At 43.1% G+C, this 22748-nt stretch overlaps 1 protein-coding gene across 2 annotated transcripts in view; it reads left to right on the plus strand.

Annotated features, from left to right (window-relative positions):
* Window positions 1–22748, plus strand: part of LOC121582723 (dymeclin-like) — a 162336-nt gene that overhangs the window by 35181 nt on the left and 104407 nt on the right. For both annotated transcript variants that reach the window (XM_041898774.2, XM_041898773.2), the window contains exon 8: window positions 3375–3517. In XM_041898774.2, coding sequence (XP_041754708.1) covers window positions 3375–3517 — 143 coding nt within the window. The remainder of the gene's footprint in view (window positions 1–3374; window positions 3518–22748) is intronic.

Below are 22748 nucleotides of genomic sequence, written 5' to 3' on the forward strand. Positions count from 1 at the left end.
CCAGACAGGGTTACGAGGAACATTATCAAGTTCCGAGTAATGGCCACGGAAAGTGGTCCAGCCAAGACTTCGGTCTCTGCCACTAAGGAGCCAGTCATCTCCCTGGTGGGTCTGGAGGAGTGCGTCCCAAATGTTACCCTATACCCAATATAGTGTACTACTTTTGACCAGGGCCCTACTGTCTGAGGTTCAGTGGGAGTCTGGCGAGGGCACACAAGAAAGCTCTGCCTCAGCCAAAAACAAGGCCCACAAAAACAAACACAAGCTGTTTCTCTAAGCGCTCCACTTCTCTCGGGTCTCGCACACACGCGCAACACACACGCAGCACACACAGTCTCTCACGCACGCACACACACGCATATATAGCCACTCACAATAGAGTTTGTTTCTCTCCTCACATTCAAACACAAATGGAAGCCCACCGCTGCTTTTCTTGGGCAGTTTTCCAGTATCTGTCTAACTTTAAAACAAGAAAATAGCTTGGTTTCCCACAAAAACTTCTAAAAACAGTAAATACTTATTAACCACAGAAAGGCCAGTCATCCTCTCTCCTGAGTCCTGACATATTTTAATATCACTCCTGAGAGAAAGGTTTTTTTTTTTGTTGAGAAACTTAGACTCTGTTTCACTCACAATACATTTGTAGGTAAACAACTGGTACAGGTGAAATGGTCAAAAGTTTTTTAAATAATCTAAGTTTGTTTTCTGTTGTATTAGTCTTTTCATTGTTTCTGCAAATAAATGGCATGGAAGTGATGCAGACAATTACACTGATGGAAGTTACAATCTATCTGCAATATTAAAGCTGATCTACACCTAAAAAAATTATAAATAAATAATAATAATTAATGGCATAGGTCAGGAATATGCCATATTTTATACAACGGGTGGGTCTAATCCTGAATGCTGATTGGTTAAAACTGCATTCCAGCCGGTGTCTATTCCACAAGTTACCACCGGCTAAATCTATGATGTTAAAATGCCTATTTACTCTGTTCCATCTGACTGCACAATCCACTGTCTCATCAGCCCAGCCAAGCAATTTTTAACTTGATCTCCACTATAAAAGCAATCTAGACATCATCTCACTATTCTTTTAGACTAACATTTAGTTTTCAACAGCGGAGATTTGTATAAACCTTGCTGTCTGTCTCTCCGACATTTGCAACATTGTTTCAATATTCAAATTCGATCTCCAGCTGTCCCATAGTAATGAACGTGTAGGGATGAGACCGGCAGGCAGCGTTTCTCAACCAAAAAAATCGAAGTCATGAATTGGCTGGCATAATTTTTATGGATATATACAAAGAAATGTCAATTGAAAAAAAGGTACAACGAAACGAGTTGCATCTAGTTTGCAGTCTATACAGCTTCAGTTTGAAGTGATTGTGTTAGCTGTGTTATTGGCTAGCTTCCCTGAACAACAGTGTCCTGACGAGAGAGCACATTTTCTATGCCAGGCAAAATCGCGCCTCATTAGCTCATTGTTATGGATGTATCCAAATAAATGTCTCTAGAAAACAGCTTAAACAAATGCAAATGCAGCTACTTTGTAATTCTGGCTGCACTTTTTGATGTGACTGTAAGTTAGCCGTAGTTGGCTAACTAGAAAGCAAGGGATAAGAACGTTGCCAGCCAGTATGGCAATGGAACATTAAGAATGAACGACTGGGTCGCGTCCATAGATACAGAACAAAAAGACTGAACGACTGGGTCGTGTCTCTAGCAACCGAACCGATAGAACGAACGACCAGCCGGCTTGGGTAGCAACCCTAGATTTGTGTCGGGACTATATCTTGTGGAAGGATGAAATAATAGTATGAATAAATTCATCAAAATAACTTTGTAATGAAAATATGTCAATCGTTATTTGAATATGTTGGTAACTCGACTTCACCTCGGGCCTAACAACACCCGTGCCAATATATCCTCCAAACGCCGGCTTCGAGGGCATTATCACTTAGATGATAGTGATAATGTGATAGATAACATGTAATAACATATGATAACCTGTGATAAGATATGATAACATGAAACACTGTCATGCCCATCTATTGCTAGCAGGTCTACTGGGTCTCTGTGTCAGTAGCGGTGAGTGGGTAAAATCACTAGGGAAGCCAGAAAAAATGCCATATTACAACCGAAGTGTTCTGATAATTGTGTTTGCTCTATAACCTGTTAGTTCATATGCCTTGCGACCGTGATATATAGGCCTAAAGGCCGAGACCATAAGAAGACAGTGGCAGAATAAATTCAACCACACCTTTGTTTCGTCACAAAACCGGAAAGCAACCTCTGTCTGTTGAAGTCCACAAAGCATATTGCATGTAACAAACAGTTACATGACCTACAGCATGGTCAAGCAAGTTTCCGACATTTTCGGACCACTAAACAACTATTGATTTAGAACCACAGATAGTTACCGCAAGTTGCAAAGAAAACAGGCGCTGCCTCCACTATTCCAGCACCATTTCAATTTCAACATCATCATATCACCTCTGCTTAGTCTAATACAGTGACAACTAAAAGATACCAAAAACGATTTAGTCCATTCAACTTAAGCTAAATATGATGTGGCTGTCCATGGTTTTGATTTCTGTGTGTGTGTTGAACTTCCATCTTGGATCAGAATCACCGTTATGTTCATTGACCAGTACTGAGAATTAAGTAAAACCGCAAGCCCAAATCCCTATCGCCATCCATGGCTAATTTAGGAAAGGGCCTATTTTAGCTAGCTAGCCACCGGAGGACAACAACACAACGAGATGCAACAATTCAAGTTGTTTCTGTCAATGATAGTCCCCTGTAGCTCAGTTGGTAGAGCATGGCGCTTGCAACGCCAGGGTTGTGGGTTCGTTTCCCATGGGGGGCCAGTATGAAAATGTATGCACTCACTAACTGTAACTCGCTCTGGATAAGAGCGTCTGCTAAATGACTAAAATGTAAATGTATGCTCTCGATGCGATTTGAGAGGAGTGACGCCAAATCCAAACAGGCTTCCCTTCACACTTTTCTTTGGTGCGCCAGGACCATTCACAGTTGAGCTCACTCAGTTTAGCTTAACGCTGATTGGCAATTATTTTATACTTATTTTGTCAAGGGAGGCCAAATGCTCGCTGGCTTCCCTTGCATTCAATGCTACAGGCGGCAACCATGTCATAGACTTTTTGACCAGACAGCATCAGATAGATGGCTTACAGAGACAGAGGTGTGCTGTTTTGCTCGTTCGGATGCGTTCTTCAGTGAGACACATTCAGCCTCTTGCGAATTGAAGGAAGCCTGGCTTCCCTTGGCATCCATGAATACACGCCACTGGCTTGTGTGTTGACTTAGTGTCACTAATTGTCTCGTTGTCTTTGTCTCGTCTCCCCCAGTCTATCCCTGACCAGTCGGTTGGTGAAGACTCTGCTGTATAACTTCATCAGACAGGAGAAATGTCCACCTCCTTCCACACACATCTTTGAACAGCAGTCTGACAGAGGAGGCCTGCTCTACGGACTCGCCTCAGGCGTAGCAAGTAAGTACAAGAAGGAGCAGACATAGACACGCACATTACGTATACACACACACACTACCGTTCAAAAGTTTTAGAACACCTACTCATTCAAGGGTTTTTATTTTATTTTTACTATTTTCTACATTGTAGAATAATAGTGAAGACATCAAAACTATGAAATAACACATATGGAATCATGTAGTAACCAAAAAAGTGTTAAACAAATCAAAATATATGTTATATTTGAGATTCTTCAAATAGCCACCCTTTGCCTTGATGACAGCTTTGCACACTCTTTGCATTCTCTCAACCAGCTTCATGAGGTAGTCACCTGGAATGTATTTCAATTAACAGGTGTGCCTTCTTAAAAGTTAATATGTGGAATTTCTTTCCTCCTTTCAGTTGTCTTGTGACATGGTGGGGGGGGGGGGGGTATACAGAAGATAGCCCTGTTTGGTAAAAGACCAAGTCCATATTATGGCAAGAACAGCTCAAATAAGCAAAGAGAAACGACAGTCCATTACTTTAAGACATGGTCAGTCAATACGGAACATTTCAAGAACTTTGAAAGTTTCTTCAAGTGCAGTCGCAAAAAACATCAATACCCAGAGTTACCTCTGCTGCAGAGGATAAGTTCATTAGATTTACCAGCCTCAGAAATTGCAGCCCAAATAAATGCTTCAGAGTTGAAGTCACAGACACATCTCAACATCAGCTGTTCAGAGGGGACTGTGCGAATCAGGCCTTCATGGTTGAATTGATGCAAAGAAACCACTACTAAAGGACACCAATAAGAAGAAGAGACCTGCTTGGGCACGAGCAATGGACATTAGACCAGTGGAAATGTGTCCTTTGGTCTGGAGTCCAAATTGGAGATTTTTGGTTCAAACTGCCGTGTCTTTGTGAGACGCGGTGTGGGTGAACAGATGATCTCCGCATGTGTATTTCCCACTGTGAAGCATGGAGGAGGAGGTGTTATGGTGTGGGGGTGCTTTGCTGGTGACACTGTCTGTGATTTATTTAGAATTCAAGGCACACTTAACCAGCATGGCTACCACAGCATTCTGCTGCGATACGCCATCCCATCTGGTTTGGGCTTAGTGGGACTATCATTTGTTTTTCAACAGGGCTATTTTACCAAGAAGGAGAGTGATGGAGTGCTGCATCAGATGACCTGGCCACCACAATCCCCCGACCTCAAGCCAATTGAGATGGTTTGGGATGAGTCGGATGGCGGAGTGAAGGAAAAGCAGCCAACAAGTGCTCAGCATATGTGGGAACTCCTTCAAGACTGTTGGAAAAGCATTCCAGATGAAGCTGGTTGAGAGAATGCCAAGAGTGTGCAAAGCTGTCATCAAGGCAAAGGGTGGCTATTTGAAGAATCTCGAATATAAAATATATTTTGATTTGTTTAACACTCAAACTTTTATCTGGTACTGTGTGTGTATATACACACACACACACACACACACACACACACACACACACACACACACACACACACACACACACACACACACACACACAGATATTTGATGGGATGCAATTATAAGTAAGGGTTGATCTGAGAGCGCCAGGAAATGACATCATCTAAAAATAAATGTGTCATCTTATACGTTGCATCGTCTCGTCTGAACAGAAATCGCATAAATCACAGGATTAGTTTACATCCCATCATTTCAACATTTAAAATGTAATTGTACTAATGTAAGCCAAGACTCTCTCAGACATATTAGTAGAGGACAGACAGCGCCGGCATGACTGTACTGAATCTGTGTCTCCGTCATCCAGAGAGCAAGGATGCATTTCACTTTAATGAACAGCTCTGAGACTCTGTCAGACTCTGTGTTGCCTGTTGTACTTCCTGATTTTCCAGGAACAGACCGAGACAGTGATGTCAGACCTCTTGTCTCTCTCTGGGTCAATTTATCATCTTTGGTTGGAATCTGAATTGGCACTTTGTGTTGAAATCATTGATGGCCGAAAATGACACTGCAATGGTATTTTGTAACAATTTCCAATCATAGCCAGTAGTCCCTGATGAATAAGGGGTATTTTGTGCATTGAATAACAACACGCTGTAACTCCCCTACACACTCACTCCCTCTCTATGTGTAAGGTATTGTCCGACTGATCCCCACCATCATTGTCATCATTGTCATTGCTATAGTCTGCCATTCTGAACGCTGCCCACACACACAGGAGACAGGGTTGCTAGGGCAACCAAGACACTCGACAACCCTCTCGTATTTTACTCTCTAGAAGCCTTCTCCCACTGTGATAGAACAATATATCTGTTTTAGAGACCTCTTTGATCGATGGAGATTCATTGATAAAATATATAATTTATTTAATGACTGTGGTATAGCTGCCTTTGTTTTGAATTGGGGTTTTCCTGTTTATAGTTAGTTCGTAGAGTCCTCACTCTCTGTGATACCAGGGCTCTGTCCCAAATGGCACCCTATTCCCTACATAGGTCTGTGGTAAAAAATAGTGCACCATGGGCCCTGGTCAAAAGTAGTGCACTGAATAGGGTGCCATTTGTGACACATCCTGTTTTAATGGGAGGTAGTGAAGTACTATAGCGGAGTAAACAATGGTCCCTTAGAGTCAATGACTGCCTGTTGTGTTTTAACTGTGGGAATCTCTCAGTGCCAGGGATGTGGCTGGTTAGGTCTCTGACACACACACACACACACACACACACACACACACACACACACACACACACATAGCTACAGGACCTTCTCTTCCTCTAATGCTGGATGGAGCCTGTGATAAAAAGATAACCAGTCATAATAAATGTTTTGCTGGCCTGGCCAGGAACAGCCAGGGGAAGCCAGAAAGCCTGTCCTGGCCAAATCACAGCCTGGATGTCCAGGGCCCTCTCTGGCTCTCTGTCTTTCTGTTTATTTGGGATGGGGGCTGTGGGTCACGGCCTAGAGCTCAATGCTACTTGGAGAGATAAGAGATGTATCTATAATTTACTGATAGTAAAAATAAATAAAAAATAGATCACATAAAGAGAGACAGGAGAGCATTGCTGAGTGGAAGAAATGGGTTTACTCCAAAGTGCAGAGTGTGTTAGCAAAGTGGATGTTTTTCTTTGTCGCTTTGTTTCCCACTGCTCTGATTCTCCACTTCTGTATTTCCCATAAATTTCCCTCTTCTCTCTTCAGCCCCACTCAGTACACAAGGCCCTTCACAGGCCACTAAAGGCTGCTGGGTAGGGTTCAGCGGGAGGTTAGACGTCTGTTTTACTACTACTGTGATGTGGTTGTCTCACCTAGCTATCTTAAGATAAATGCACTAACTGTATGTCGCTCTGGATAACAGCGACTGCTAAATTAATAAAATGTAAAAAATTTGTGTCTATCCATCTGTGCGCCAGAATTAGGGCCTTGAGATTGCTCCATAATATCTCCCATTCTCAGAATGACAGTACGACAGAGGGCTGTGTGCTCATAGATAGGACAGGGCAGCTCCCCTCTATCTATCAGACAGTCCACTCTGTAGTCTGACCTGTACAGATCAGACATGACACATAAGGAAGGCTGTGTGCTCAAAGATAGATTTAGAGACCGAGAAAGAGCCCTGTTCTACCAACCAGACTATACAGGTGTTTGTACTTTATGGTGTTAGTGTCTTCGTTACTTAGTTCCTCTGTCAGCTTTTTATGCTTCGTCATACACATCCTCCTCTCCCATTCTACCGTAGAATGGCGTCATTCTACAATGGCAGCTAGCTACTGTCTGTCTGCATGCCAAGGCTACAGCTAACTACAGTCTACAATGCACCCTGATTGTAAATCAAACTTTAGTACCCTACTCACACTAATGTCTTTATATAGGACAACGAGCCTGTTCTGTCCAACAGCCAAGCCGAAGAATGATTGGTATTTGTATAACAGTGTGCAGCATAAAGTCCCCTGGACAATCACAGAGGATGTGGAGGTGGTAACACTAACGGGACTGGGCTGGCTCACCCCCCCTAGAGACGATGCCCGAGGGGAAATCTATTTGGCATAATAAAACAATTTCCATCAAAATCCATCTGTTTAAGCTAGACTTCCAGGTCCCAGATTCAAATGTCTAAAATACGAGTGCGTCGGTCCGCGGACCCCAAACCGATCCAAATGTAGCATGCATTGGTCAGAAAATTTATAAAAATGTTATGAATCGCCGGTTCACTTTTTTTTGTTGTTGCTCATATTACATTCTTTCTACCTTCCGAAAATACCTAATATTTTGTGACAACTGATGCATCCTCTCCTTCAGTTTTGAGCTGCATATATTTGTCTTCAGAGTCATATATCTATAAGTAATTTTACATGTTGAACAGGCAATATCAGTAGCCTAGTCAAACTGCGCACTGTGCCCATCTTCGCACGCTGACCACCGTGATGTAGGTGGCAGTTTCCTGATCTTGCATAGCTGCGCGGCACCTTCAGCATTCAAATGCTAAAATGGCTTGCATGATATTAGGCTTTATTAGTTGAGAGACTAGCTAGGTTATTATCTATGCACTGTTGAAAAAAGTATTTTACCTGAATAAAAGAAAGCTACTGGAGACAATGCTCATCTGACTATACCTTCTGAACGGGGCTTACAATAGATAGTTCAAGTAATGTTGATAATTTCATAACGAGGACATCTATCACTTTTTTGCGAGGATCACTGCATGGCCGAAGCGTGAGGAGAAAAGATCACTCCGTGAAATCCAAAGTTGTGCTATACTGTACACAGTGTACAAAACATTAAGAACACCTGCTCTTTCCATGAGGCTGACCAGGTGAAAGCTATGATCCCTTATTGATGTCACTGGATACATCCACTTAAATCAGTGTAGATGAAGGAGAGGAGACAGGTTAAAATAAGGATTTTTAAGGTTTGAGACAATTGAGACATGGATTGCGTATGTGTGTCATTCAGATGGTGAATGGTCAAGACAAAATATTTAAGTGCCTTTGAACGGGGTATGGTAGTAGGTGCCAGGCACACTGGTTTGACCGATTCAAGACCGGAGCAAATCTAGTCCTAGTCTAGACCAAGACCGGAGGGGGGCAAGACCAAGTCTAGACCGAGACTGGGAGGGGGAAAAGGGGTCCGTGACCGAGTCAAGACTAGGGCCAGAAAAATGTGAGTCCAATTCAAGACCATGATTGCAATTTTGTCAAATCACCACCATAACAAGAGCTCAAAATGTCCATTATTTATGTGTTCATATTTGAGAACAACATATGGATTCTTTAAATAGTGAAAAAAAGCATGCTGTGGGAAAATAGAGCCACTCTACAAATAATTACTAACCCAAACACAGTGGGGAACAATGGGCCTTGTACCCCTTCAGAAAAATAATGATTATAATGATAATTATACAATTATTTTCAATAATGTTCTGATTTAATCTTTTCAGTTTTTGATGGAAAGGAAAGGGTTAACACTGAAGAGAGAAATAGATCAAATCAGGTTGTTTCTTTGCTGGTCCCTGGGGAGACAAATCTAGCTAGCTAAGTCAGCCATTGGCTAGGCCATCAGAAGCTAGATAAAGGCATCTGCCATTCAACTGTATTACGGCCAAATTTTGGAATGACCGTGGAATCAACCAATTACAGTTTGACTTAATGTGTGGGACTGTTTTTACAAAAACGTATGGAAACTTCTGCCTTCTTGAATGCAAACAGGTCACTGCGCAATAGCGAGCAGTAGTTTTCTAGATAGTTAGCTAGATAGCTTTTGTTGTCGGCTAGTTTTCAGCGGCTGCAGCAGGTGTTATCAAAAAGGATGTTGTTGCTAATTTGTTAGCTTCTCCCTTTTCAAGAATAACTTTCAGCAAGAAGTTACATTTCAAATTATCATTATCTGGTGAGTGGAACTGTGTTTTTATTGCAGCTCGCTTGCTGTTGTTAGCCATCTCTTGTTAGCCATCTTGTTTTAATTTAAAGTGGAACTGACAGTGGAACCCCCAGGAAGAATGACACTTAAAAAAAAAAATAATACATCTGAAAAGTGACCCCTGAGAAATGGTCTTTTTCATGAATTCTTAGAATGACCCGGGGGAAGACTTGCGGGGAAGTTGCATGGGGAGAGGAGAAGAGAAGAATGTGCCTATTTGAAAGCTAGAAAACAATGTGTAGCTGGCGACACGTTTCATTTAAAAAAAGTAGCTTTCATGCTGGAAAATGTTGGAGACCCCTGGTTTAGTTAGTATTGGCATGTTGTGCTTTCCTGCCACCCCTGTACCTCCTGCTCTTCATGGTGCCACACACACACACCACACACACACACACACACACCAGACGCACACCACGCACACGCCACACCACACACACAGAGTCCTCCTGCTCCATGGGAAAGCTAGGCCTATGTGATTGTAGCGGAGGAGCAGGAAGGAAATACTTTCAGGGAACAGGAAGAGGCCAGTTGGAAACGCTCCTCATCAGACGAGATGGGACCGCTACTCAGCGCTCTCTCAGTGGAGGACTGGAGAATTCTTCCTACTCCCAAATGCACTTTGTGAAGATGAAAGATCCCATTTCATAATGAAAGGAAGACACGGCAAACCGTGAGAAGCAAAATCAAGCAAAGGGAAATGAAATAAATGTAGTGCTTATAACGTTGTTGTGATCATAAGGACGCAACAATGGTCTTATTTATCTCTAGACCTACCAGGACACAGGGCCCTGTTGGAGAGCATGACCGAGAGCTAGAGTGATAGGAGAAGAGGGGGATGAAACCAACTAGAGGGAAATATATTAAAGAAAGAGATGAGATACAACCATGGTCAATCATAGAAGAGAAAGAGGGTGAGCGGCCGTGTCATGGCCAAAGTGAGACTGAGGGAGAGGAAGGGAGTGAGAGGCTGTCTGAATAGGGGGAAAAAGAAGAGCCCATTGTCAAACAAAACAAGATAAAGAGAGCCCTTGACCAGAGAGAGAGGGAGAGTCTGTGTGTGTGTCTGAATGGAACGGCGGTCATCGGTTTCCCACAGATAAGTGCTCTTTGTTGGTGGCAGACGCCTATCAGCGGGCCATCAGCAGCCGGCTTGTCTCTGTCTGTGTCTCTGACGTGTGTGTGTGTTTCTGTGTGTAGCGAGCTACTGCCTGACTGTGTGATCAGAGGTCTGAGTTATGCCCTGACCTCTCTGTAATCCCCAAGAGCCTCAGTGTCTGCTACTGCCTCATCTCCTCCCCCCCCCCACACACACATAGACAGACGCCATATCGGATGTTGGCTTACTAGTCACGTCCACAACTGGGACAGATCGTCCCCTCACTGGATGAGCACAGACTAGAGACTGCCTGGGGTTTCCATACTGGAACAAAGTGTGTAATGTGGCAGAAACAGCCAACATGCCTGGGAGGCCTGGGCAGACAGACAGACGGGTTTGGTCAAGGCTCTCTATCGAATCGTTGTGATCACACGTGTGACTCGGCGACGTGGTGAATCTGAATGAATGGGAGGGAACTGTGGAATCCTGACTGTCACTATGCACCCTTCGTCTCTGGTCTCTAGATGGGATGGGGCCTGGATGGATGGACAGACACTCACTGCTTTATTTCTGTTTGATGCATTGTTTCCTCTCTTCAAGGCAGGGCCTCACAATTTCCCCTCTACTGATTCTCTCCCAGTCCCAGCATGATAATATGATCCTGTTTCACATGGCACCACAGAACAGAGTATGTGTGGAGTCTTACTCATAGCCCTGTGTCTATGTGATCTTTAGTGGGGTATTCCCGGGAAGTCTGTCAGCCATCCAACCAGTCAGTCAGTCAATCACTTAGCCTGCTACAGCCAGTCAGTCAGGCTGTGTCTGTAGGCAGGGCGGTAGCCAACATATTCATCTCCATTCATCTATTCATCAAACCAGTTTTATATCAGCCCTCTTATTTGTCTCTATGGAGAGGAAAGAGAGCTTTGAAGCCACCCAACCAACTGGATTGTAATTTCCCTTTTACTGTACTGTCATTATCATTATGCTCTAACGCTCTGGGCAAAATTACAATCTAAGGTGATTCCAGACAGACATATGGCTTAGTTTCCAGTGAAAACCGTTGCAAACTCTTACAAACAGCAGTTGGAAAACAGTTAGGCTAAATCTATGCACAGTAACATACAATGGCATTGATACCGTTGATAGCAGTTGCTCCATTTATTTTGTACTGTATGCATTGAGTCGTCGTCATCACTTGTGGCAGGCAGTAGCCTTTGTAATTTGTTAAACATGCCGTCCTGTATGCTGTCTGTTGTAGTTCATCTGTACCCAAACGTATGTCTCCCCACATACCAGTGGTAGCAGTTGCTCCAGTTCTTTTGTGTTTGAGTTACTACCAGTGGTGCCAGTAGGGCTTTGTAATCTGTTGAGCATAACATGCCTCCTGTACAGTATGTTTCCTGTCCAGTATCCCAAAAGCTACCACCCCCCCACACACAAACACACACACACCCACCCACACCCCTCGGCCCACCCCGTCCTGGCAGCCTGCCTGGGTCTTCCCAAAACAGACCATGGCTCCGATAAAGCGGTGCTCGAGTATACCACAATTTCTCAAGATAGTCTTTTGCATTTGCTGTGGGGATTAGCACCCTGTCTACAGTAGGCATGGGTCTGTCTGCCCCGACCCGTCCCCACTCCCTTTGCTAGTCCCTGTCTGGGCCTGCTGTCTGTCTATCTGCCTCTTTCTCTCTTTCGCCCTGGCCCCTGCTTCCTCGCCCAGCTCCTGCCTCCTGGACAGGGGACCATAACTTGGCCTGGATTAGTCAGTTTAAGTGCCCGGAGTACTACCAGATGGGGCATGCTCTGGGCTGGAGTGTGGGGGGCTGGAAAGGGAGTGGACGTTATTAAGACATCAACATGGAGGATACATCATGTCAGGATTAGGACCAGGAGTTATGTGGAAACTCATGTTCAGATCACATTGTCAGGAGAAAAACTCCTGGCCCTAGTTGTGAGGTGTGTACTGGTATGTTTGTTTGGTGTGTGTGTGTGTGTGTAGGCAGGTAGATAATCAGACTGATTATCTGTGTTATGGCAGATAATAATGTATGAAGGATTAACTTAACTTCACATGGTTTCCTCAAAGAAATGGTCTGAAAAAGCAAAACTGAAAGGAAGAAGAAAGCTTTTAAAGGCATTCAGCTTTTAGCCTGGTTATTAGTGAAGTTTAGTGGTGCCTGGCCTGCCAGCTCAGTGTTGCCCTGAGGAAGTGGAGCAGAGCATAATCATGGAGTGAGAAGGGCATGTCTGTCTGGTTGTGTCCAAAATGGCAACCTGCTCCCTACATAGTGCACTAATTTTGACCAGAGACTTATGGGCCTATGTAGTCCACTACATAGTGAATAGGGTGCCATTTGGGATACACCCTGTCTGGGTGTCTGGCCCCACATTGACTAGTGTGTGTGTGTGTGTGTGTGTGTGTGTGTGTGTGTGTGTCTGGGTGCCAGTTTTGCTTCACGTCAATCCGACCAGCGCGGGGACCATGGTGTCCAACTTCCTGTACAGAACAAAGCAGCTGACAATGTAGAGACACCAGAAGTGGTGCTTTGTGTGTGAGTGTGCATGTCCGTGCGCATACAATTAAACTGAGCAAAAATATAAATGCAACATGCAACAATTTCAAAGTTTTACTGAGTTAAAGTTCATATAAGGAAATCAGTCAATTGAAATAAATTCATTAGGCCCTAATCTATGGATTTCATATTACTGGGAATACAAAGATGCATCTGTTGGTCACAGATACCTTAAAAAAGAAAAGTAGGGGTGTGGATCAGAAAACCAGTCAGTATTTGGTGTGACCACCATTTGCCTCATGCAGCGCGACATCTCCTTCGCATAGAGTTGATCAGGCTTGATTGTGGCCTGTGGAATGTTGTCCCACTCTTCAATGGCTGTGCGAAGTTGCTGGATATTAGCGGGAACTGGAACACGCTGTCGATCCAGAGCATCCCAAACATGCTCAATCAGTGACATGTCTGGTGAGTAGGCAGGCCATGGAAGAACTGGGACATTTTCAGCTTCCAGGAATTGTGTACAGATCCTTGCGACATGGGGCCGTGCATTATGCTGAAACATGACGTGATGGCGGCGGATGAATGGCACGACAATGGGCTTCAGGATCTCGTCACGGTATCTCTGTGCATTCAAATTGCCATCAATAAAATGCAATTGTGTTTGTTGTCCGTAGCTTATGCCTGACCATACCATAACCCAAACAGAAGCCCAAAAATATATAATACAGTGCATTCGGAAAGCATTCAGACCCCTTTACTTTTTCCACATTTTGTCACGTTACAGCCTTATTCGAAAATTGATTGAATAACTTTTTTTCCTCACCAATCTACACACAATACCCCATAATGACAAAGCGAAAACAGGTGTTTATAAATGTTTGCAAATTTATTAAAAAGAAAAAAAAGAAAAACATATTTACATAAGTATTCAGACCCTTTGCTATAAGACTCGAAATTTGAGCTCAAGTGCATCCTGTTTACTATGATTATCCTTGATGTTTTTACAACTTGATTAGAGTCCACCTGTGGTAAATTCAATTGATTGGACATGATTTGGAAAGGCACACACCTGTCTATATAAGGTCCCACAGTTGACAGTGCATGTCAGAGCAAAAACCAAGCCATGAGGTGGAAGGAATTGTCCGTAGAGCTCAGAGACCAGATTATGTCGAGGCACAGATCTAGGGAGGGGTACCAATTCTGCAGCATTGAAGGTCCCCAAGAACACAGTGGCCTCCATCATTCTTAAATTGAAGAAGTTTGGAACCACCAAGACTCTTTCTAGAGCTGGCCGCCCGGCCAAACTGAGCAATCGGGGAGAAGGGCCTTGGTCAGGGAGGTGACCAAGAACCCGATGGTCACTCTGACAGAGCTCCAGAGTTCCTCTGTGGAGATGGGTGAACCTTCCAGAAGGACAACCATCTCTGCAGCACTCCACCAATCAGGCTTTTATGGTAGAGTGGCAGACGTTAGCCATTCCTCAGTAAAAGGCACATGACAGCCCGCTTGGAGTTTGCCAAAAGGCACCTAAAGGACTCTCAGACCATGAGAAGCAAGATTCTCTGGTCTGATGAAACCAAGATTGAACTCTTTGGCCTGAATGCCAAGCGTCACGTCTGGAGGAAACCTGGTACCATCCCTACGGTCAAGCATGGTGGTGGCAGCATCATGCTGTGGGGTTGTTTTTTAGCAACAGGGACTGGAAGACTAGTCAGGATCAAGGGAAAGATGAACGGAGCAAAGTACAGAGAGATCCTTGATGAAAACCTGCTCCAGAGCACTCAGGACCTCAGACTGCGGTGTGAAGGTTCACCTTCCAACAGGACAATGACCCTAAGCAAACAGCCAAGACAACGCAGGAGTGGCTTTGGGTAAAGTCTCCTTGAGTGGCCCAGCAAGAGTCCGGATTTGAACCTGATCAAGCATATCTGGAGAGACCTGAAAATAGTTGTGCGCGGACACTCCCCATCCAACCTGACAGAGCTTGAGAGGATCTGCAGAGTAGAATGGGAGAAATTCCCCAAATACAGGTGTGGCAAGCTTGTAGCGTCGTACCCAAGAAGATTTGAGGCTGTAATCGCTGCCAAAGGTGCTTCAACAAAGTACTGCATAATGGGTCTGAATACTTATGTAAATGTAATATTTCTAAAAACTAGTTTTTGCTTTGTCATTATGGGTTATTGTTTGTAGATTGATGTGGGGAAAAAACAATTTGTTCCATTTTAGAATAAGGCTGTAACGTAACAAAATGTGGAAAAAGTCAAGGGGTCTGAATACTTTCCAAATGCATTGTATATACAGTGCCTTCAGAAAGTAGTCATACCCCTTGACTTATTCCCCTTTTGTTACATTACAGCCTGAATTCAAAATGGATTAAGTAGATTTTTTTTCTCACCCTCAAAGGGATATTCAATGTCTGCTTTTTTATTTTTACCCATCTACCAATAAGTGCCCTTCTTTACAAATCATTAGACAACCTCCCTGGTCTTTCTGGTTAAATCTGTGTTTGAAATTCAGTGCTCGACTAGGGGACCTTACAGATTATTGTATGTGTGGGGTACAGAGATGAGGTAGTCATTAAAAGATCATGTTAAACACTATTAGTGAGTGAGTCCATGCAACTTATTATTTGAGTTTTTAAGCAAAGTTTTACTCCTGAATTCATTTAGGCTTGCCATAACAACGGGGTTGACGTTTCAGCTTTTTATTTTTTATTTATTTGTAAAAATGTCAAAACACATTATGGGACCAGTGTGTAGGCCAGTGACAAAACATTTCAAGTGAAATTCAGGCTGTAACAGAACAACATGTGGAAAAAGTCAAGGGGTGGTGTGAATACTTTCTGAAGGCATTGTATAGATGTATATACAGTCGTGGTCAAAAGGTTTGAGATTGACACAAGTATTGGTCTTCACAATGTTTGCTGCTTCAGTGTTTTGAGATATTTTTGTCAGATGTTACTATGGTATACTGAAGTATAATTACAAGCATTCCATAAGTGTCAAAGGATTTTATTGACAATTACATTAAGTTTATGTGAAGAGTCAATATTTGCAATGTTGACCCTTCTTTTTCAAGACCTCTGCAATCCGCCCTGGCATGCTGTCAATTAACTTCTGGGCCACATCCTGACTGATGGCAGCCAATTCTTGCATAATCAATGCTTGGAGTTTGTCAGAATTTGTGGGTTTTTGTTTGTCCACCCACCTCTTGAGGATTGACCACAAGTTCTCAATGGGATTAAGGTCTGGGGAGTTTCCTGGCCATGGACCCAAAATGTCGATGTTTTGTTCCCCGAGCCACTTAGTTATCACTTTTGCCTTATGGCAAGGTGCTCCATCATGCTGGAAAAGGCATTGTTCGTCACCAAACTGTTCTTGGATGGTTGGGAGAAGTTGCTCTCGGAGGATGTATTGGTACCATTCTTTATTCATCTGTGTTCTTAGGCAAAATTGTGAGTGAGCCCACTCCCTTGGCTGAGAAACAACCCCACAAATGAATGGTCTCAGGATGCTTTACTGTTGGCATGACACAGGACTGATGGTAGCGCTCACCTTGTCTTCTCCGGACAAGCTTTTTTCCGGATGCCCCAAACAATCGGAAAGGGGATTCATCAGAGAAAAAGACTTTTCCCCAGTCCTCAGCAGTCCAATCCCTGTACCTTTTGCAGAATATCAGTCTGTCCCTGATGTTTTTCCTGGAGAGAAGTGGCTTCCTCGCTGCCCTTCTTGACACCAGGTCATCTTCCAAAAGTCTTCGCCTCACTGTGCGTGCAGATGCACTCACACCTGCCTGCTGCCGTTCCTGAGCAAGCTCTGCACTGGTGGTGCCCCGATCCCGCAGCTGAATCAACTTTAGGAAACGGTCCTGGCGCTTGCTGGACTTTCTTGGGCGCCCTTAAGCCTTCACAACAATTGAACCTCTCTCCTTGAAGTTCTTGATGATCCGATAAATGGTTGATTTAGGTGCAATCGTACTAGCAGCAATATCCTTGCCTGTGAAGCCCTTTTTGTGCAAAGCAATGATGACTGCACGTGTTTCCTTTCAGGTAACCATTGTTAACAGAGGAAGAACAATGATTTCAAGCACCATCCTCCTTTTAAAGCTTCCAGTCTGTTATTCTAACTCAATCAGCATGACAGAGTGATCTCCAGCCTTGTCCTCGTCAACACTCTCACCTGTGTTAACGAGAGAATCACTGACATGATGTCAGCTGGTCCTTTTGTGGTAGGGCTGAAATGCAGTGGAAATGTTTTTTGGGGATTAAGTTCATTTTCATGGCAAAGAGGGACTTTGCAATTATTTACAATTCATCTGATCACTCTTCATAACATTCTGGAGTATATGCAAATTGCTATCATAAAAACTGAGGCAGCAGACTTTGTGAAAATTAATATTTGTGTAATTCTCAACTTTTGACCACGACTGTACAGTACCAGTCAAAGGTTTGGACACACATACTCATTCAATGTTTTTTCTTTATTTTTACTATTTTCTACATTGTAGAATAATAGTGAAGACACCAAAAAAGTGTTAAACAAATCAAAATATTTTTTAGATTTGAGATTCTTCAAATAGCCACCCTTTGCCTTGATGACAGCTTTGCACACTCTTGGCATTCTCTCAACCAGCTTCACCTGGAATTATTTTCCAACAGTCTTGAAGGAGTTCCCACATGCTGAGCACTTGTTGGCTGCTTTTCCTTCACTCTGCGGTCCAACTCATCCCAAACCATCTCAGTTGGGTTGAGGTCGGGTGATTGTGGAGGCCAGGTCATCTGATACAGCACTCCCATCACTCTCCTTCTTGGTAAAATAGCCCTTACACAGCCTGTAGGTGTGTTGGGTCATTGTCCTGTTGAAAAACAAATGATAGTCCCACATTATTTTTGTACAATGTAAAAAAACTTTGAATGAGTAGGTGTGTCCAAACTTTTGACTGGTAGTGTGTGTGTCTATGTATATGTGTTATTTATATATATACAGTGGGGGGGGGGAATATTTAGTCAGCCACCAATTGTGCAAGTTTTCCCACTTAAAAAGATGAGAGGCCTGTAATTTTAATCATAGGTACACGTCAACTATGACAGACAAATTGAGAAAAAATCCAGAAAATCACATTGTAGGATTTTTAATGAATTTATTTGCAAATTATGGTGGAAAATAAGTATTTGGTCACCTACAAACAAGCAAGATTTCTGGCTCTCACAGACCTGTAACTTCTTATTTAAGAGGCTCCTCTGTCCTCCACTCGTTACCTGTATTAATGTACCTGTTTGAACTTGTTATCAGTATAAAAGACACATGTCCACAACCTCAAACAGTCACACTCCAAACTCCACTATGGCCTGCACCAGGCTGGGAAGACTGAATCTGCAATAGGTAAGCAGCTTGGTTTGAAGAAATCAACTGTGGGAGCAATTATTAGGAAATGGAAGACATACAAGACCACTGATAATCTCCCTCGATCTGGGGCTCCACGCAAGATCTCACCCGTGGGGTCAAAATGATCACAAGAACGGTGAGCAAAAATCCCAGAACCACACGGGGGGACCTAGTGAATGACCTGCAGAGAGCTGGGACCAAAGTAACAAAGCCTACCATCAGTAACACACTACGCCGCCAGGGACTCAAATCCTGCAGTGCCAGACGTGTCCCCCTGCTTAAGCCAGTACATGTCCAGGCCCGTCTGAAGTTTGCCAGAGTGCATTTGGATGATCCAGAAGAGGGTTGGGAGAATGTCATATGGTCAGATGAAACCAAAATAGAACTTTTTGGTAAAAACTCAACTCGTCGTGTTTGGAGGACAAAGAATGCTGAGTTGCATCCAAAGAACACCATACCTACTGTGAAGCATGGGGGTGGAAACATCATGCTTTGGGGCTGTTTTTCTGCAAAGGGACCAGGACGACTGATCCGTGTAAAGGAAAGAATGAATGGGGCCATGTATCGTGAGATTTTGAGTGAAAACCTCCTTCCATCAGCAAGGGCATTGAAGATGAAACGTGGCTGGGTCTTTCAGCATGACAATGATCCCAAACACACCGCCCGGGCAACGAAGGAGTGGCTTCGTAAGAAGCATTTCAAGGTCCTGGAGTGGCCTAGCCAGTCTCCAGATCTCAACCCCATAGAAAATCTTTGTAGGGAGTTGAAAGTCCGTGTTGCCCAGCGTCAGCCCCAAAACATCACTGCTCTATAGGAGATCTGCATGGAGGAATGGGCCAAAATACCAGCAACAGTGTGTGAAAACCTTGTGAAGACTTACAGAAAATGTTTGACCTGTGTCATTGCCAACAAAAGGTATATAACAAAGTATTGAGAAACTTTTGTTATTGACCAAATACTTATTTTCCACCATAATTTCCAAATAAATTCATTAAAAATCCTACAATGTGATTTTCTGGATTTCTTTTCTTATTTTGTCTGTCATAGTTGACGTGTACCTATGATGAAAATTACAGGCCTCTCTCAACTTTTTAAGTGGGAGAACTTGCACAATTGGTGGCTGACTAAATACTTTTTTTCCCCACTGTATGTATGTGTGTGTGTATAAAATCTTAGGGCTGACCCCAATTAGTCCACGGGTCGATTGTTTGGTCGTTAGGCTATTGGTTGACCAAGATTGTAACAAATATATATACAGTTGAAGTCCGAAGTTTACATACACCTTAGCCAAATACATTTAAACTCAGTTTTTCACAATTCCTGACATTTAATCCTAGTAAAAATTCCCTGTCTTAGGTCAGTTAGGATCACCACTTTGTTTTAAGAATGTGAAATGTCAGAGTAATAGTAGAGAGAATGATTTATTTCAGCTTTTATTCCTTTCATCACATTCCCAGTGGGTCAGAAGTTTATATACACTCAATTAGTATTTGGTAGCATTGCCTTTAAATTGTTTAACTTGGGTCAAACGTTTTGGGTAGCCTTCCACAAGCTTCCCACAATAAGTTGGGTGAATTTTGGCCCATTCCTCCTGACAGAGCTGGTGTAACTGAGTCAGGTTTGTAGGCCTCCTTGCTCGCACACAAATTTTCAGTTCTGCCCACAAATTTTGTATAGGTTTGAGGTCAGGGCTTTGTGATGGCCACTCCAATACCTTGACTTTGTTGTCCTTAAGCCATTTTGCCACAACTTTGGAAGAATGCTTGGGGTCATTGTCCATTTGGAAGACCCATTTGCGACCAAGCTTTAAACTTCCTGACTGATGTCTTGAGATGTTGCTTCAATATATCCACATAATTTTCCTTCCTCATGATGCCATCTATTTTGTGAAGTGCACTAGCCCCTCCTGCAGCAAAGCACCCCCACAGCATGAACTGTGTTCTTCGGCTTGCAAGCAACCCCCTTTTTCCTCCAAACATAACAATGGTCATTGTGGCCAAACAGTTCTATTTTCGTTTCATCAGACCAGAAGACATTTCTCCAAAAAGTACAATCTTTGTCCCCATGTGCCGTTGCAAACCGTAGTCTGGGTTTTTTATGGCGGTTTTGGAGCAGTGGCTTCTTCCTTGCTGAGTGGCCTTTCAGGTTATGTCGATATAGGACTCGTTTTACTGTGGATATAGATACTTTTGTACCTGTTTCCTCCAGCATCTTCACAAGGTGCTTTGCTGTTGTTCTGGGATTGATTTGCACTTTTCGCACCAAAGTACGTTCATCTCTAGGAGACAGAACGCGTCTCCTTCCTGAGCGCTATGACGGCTGCGCGGTCCCATGGTGTTTATACTTGCGTACTATTGTTTGTACAGATGAACGTGGTACCTTCAGGCATTTGGAAATTGCTCCCAAGGATGAACCAGACTTGTGGAGGTCTACAATTGTTTTTTCTGAGGTCTTGGCTGATTTCTTTAGATTTTCCCATTATGTCAAGCAAAGTGGCACTGAGTTTGAAGGTAGGCCTTGAAATAGATCCACAGGTACACCTCCAATTGATTCAAATGATGCCAATTAGCCTATCAGAAGCTTCTAAAGCCATGACATCATTTTCTGGAATTTTCCAAGCTGTTTAAAGGCACAGTCAACTTAGTGTATGTAAACTTCTTACCCACTGGAATTGTAATACAGTGAATTATAAGTGAAATAATCTGTCTATAAACAATTGTTGGAGAAATTACTTGTGTCATGCACAAAGTAGATGTCCTAACCGACTTGCCAAAACTATAGTTTGTTAACAATACATTTATGGAGTTGTTGAAAAACAAGTTTTAATGACTCCATCCTAAGTGTATGTAAACTTCCGACTTCAACTGTATATATATTTGCGCCCATCCAAGTGAACTAATCCATTGCGGAGGCGTAGACTAAAAGCCAATTTATGCTTGATCCGAAAATGTGTTTAGAGGCTCTAATGGAGGGTGTGACGCAATTGCGGAACCTCCAGAGGCCTAATTGAGCTCTGTACCGCATCGCCATGCGCCTCCCAAATGTTTTAACAATGCGGAGGGCTCTGTATAGCTCTGCATTGACATGATTGGTTGACGGAAGGTGGGGGCGGTACATCCTGTATAAACACAAACTCACTTCCTTGACAACAGCTCTGCACTGCTCCGTGAAGCACAAGAAGTATGAATTCCCTGACTTCTGCTGAGGCCAAGTCACCGTAAATGCTGCATGGCCGATGCAGACGTCGGATTGACCATTGCACCCAGATGCACAATGCAATTCTCTCTCCAGAATGTGCTCTCTTCCGCCAATTTGTGCACATTCATTGTTCATAACTTCATTGTGTAGATTGTTTGATTGTTAGTGTATATCAATTCCCCGTTACATATATCAACAGTAGTACATTCCTATAATTTCTAATCTACAATGTTTGTTACATTGGTTATGGCAATTATTTTTAATGCTTTTCAATATTATTATTCCAGTCTTCCCGTTCTCATTGTTTGCCGAGTGCACAACCTATGCTCAGTGGCGATTTTAGCATGTCAATCTTGGTGGGTCAAACTTCCCAAAAATGTTGAGATGCATGCCAGCAAAACCACAACACAACACTAAACAATACATGAATTGCACTATAATGGTGACAAACGGTTCCCACAAACTGTTGGGCCGTTCTTACAGTATTCTCCCTGTACACCAAGTTAGAACCATAGGATAAATAAAGGGGGCATATAAGCATACAATGAAAGCTCTTACAATAAAACAGGCTATAGGCTACATGTGCACCACCAAGATAGAACAGTAGGCTAAGTTATGAGGGGAAATGGGACCAAATGATTAGGGTGAGGCACATGGGCTACTAACAGCTTACTACACAACATGCACTTAGTATTACTTTCTTAGCTACAGTATCCACTGCAATGGCACCACAGAGCATACATACAGGGCATGAGGTCTGGTGGGCTGTGTGTGATCATATGTGTGTGTGTGTGACTGTGTACTCGTGTCTCTGCATAGATCTCTGTGTGTGTGTGTGTCTGAGTGTATCTATGTATGTACAGTGCATTCGGAAAGTATTCAGACTCCTTGACATTTTGTTACGTTAGCCTTTTTCTAAAAGTGATTAAATAGTATTTTTTCCCTCATCAATCTACACATAATACCCCATAATGACAAAGCAAAAACTGGTTTTTAGATTTTTTTTGCTAATTCATTAAAAATAAAAAAACATAAATATCACATTTACGTAAGTATTTTTTTTGCTGAGAAAACTTGGGGGGACAAATAAAATTTGGCACACGGGCTGCCAGTTGGGGAACCCTACTGTACAGCATGTATTGTGAATAAAGTCATCAGTCT

The sequence above is a fragment of the Coregonus clupeaformis genome, chromosome 15, assembly GCF_020615455.1.
Source record: "Coregonus clupeaformis isolate EN_2021a chromosome 15, ASM2061545v1, whole genome shotgun sequence".
Classification (NCBI taxonomy): domain Eukaryota; kingdom Metazoa; phylum Chordata; class Actinopteri; order Salmoniformes; family Salmonidae; genus Coregonus; species Coregonus clupeaformis.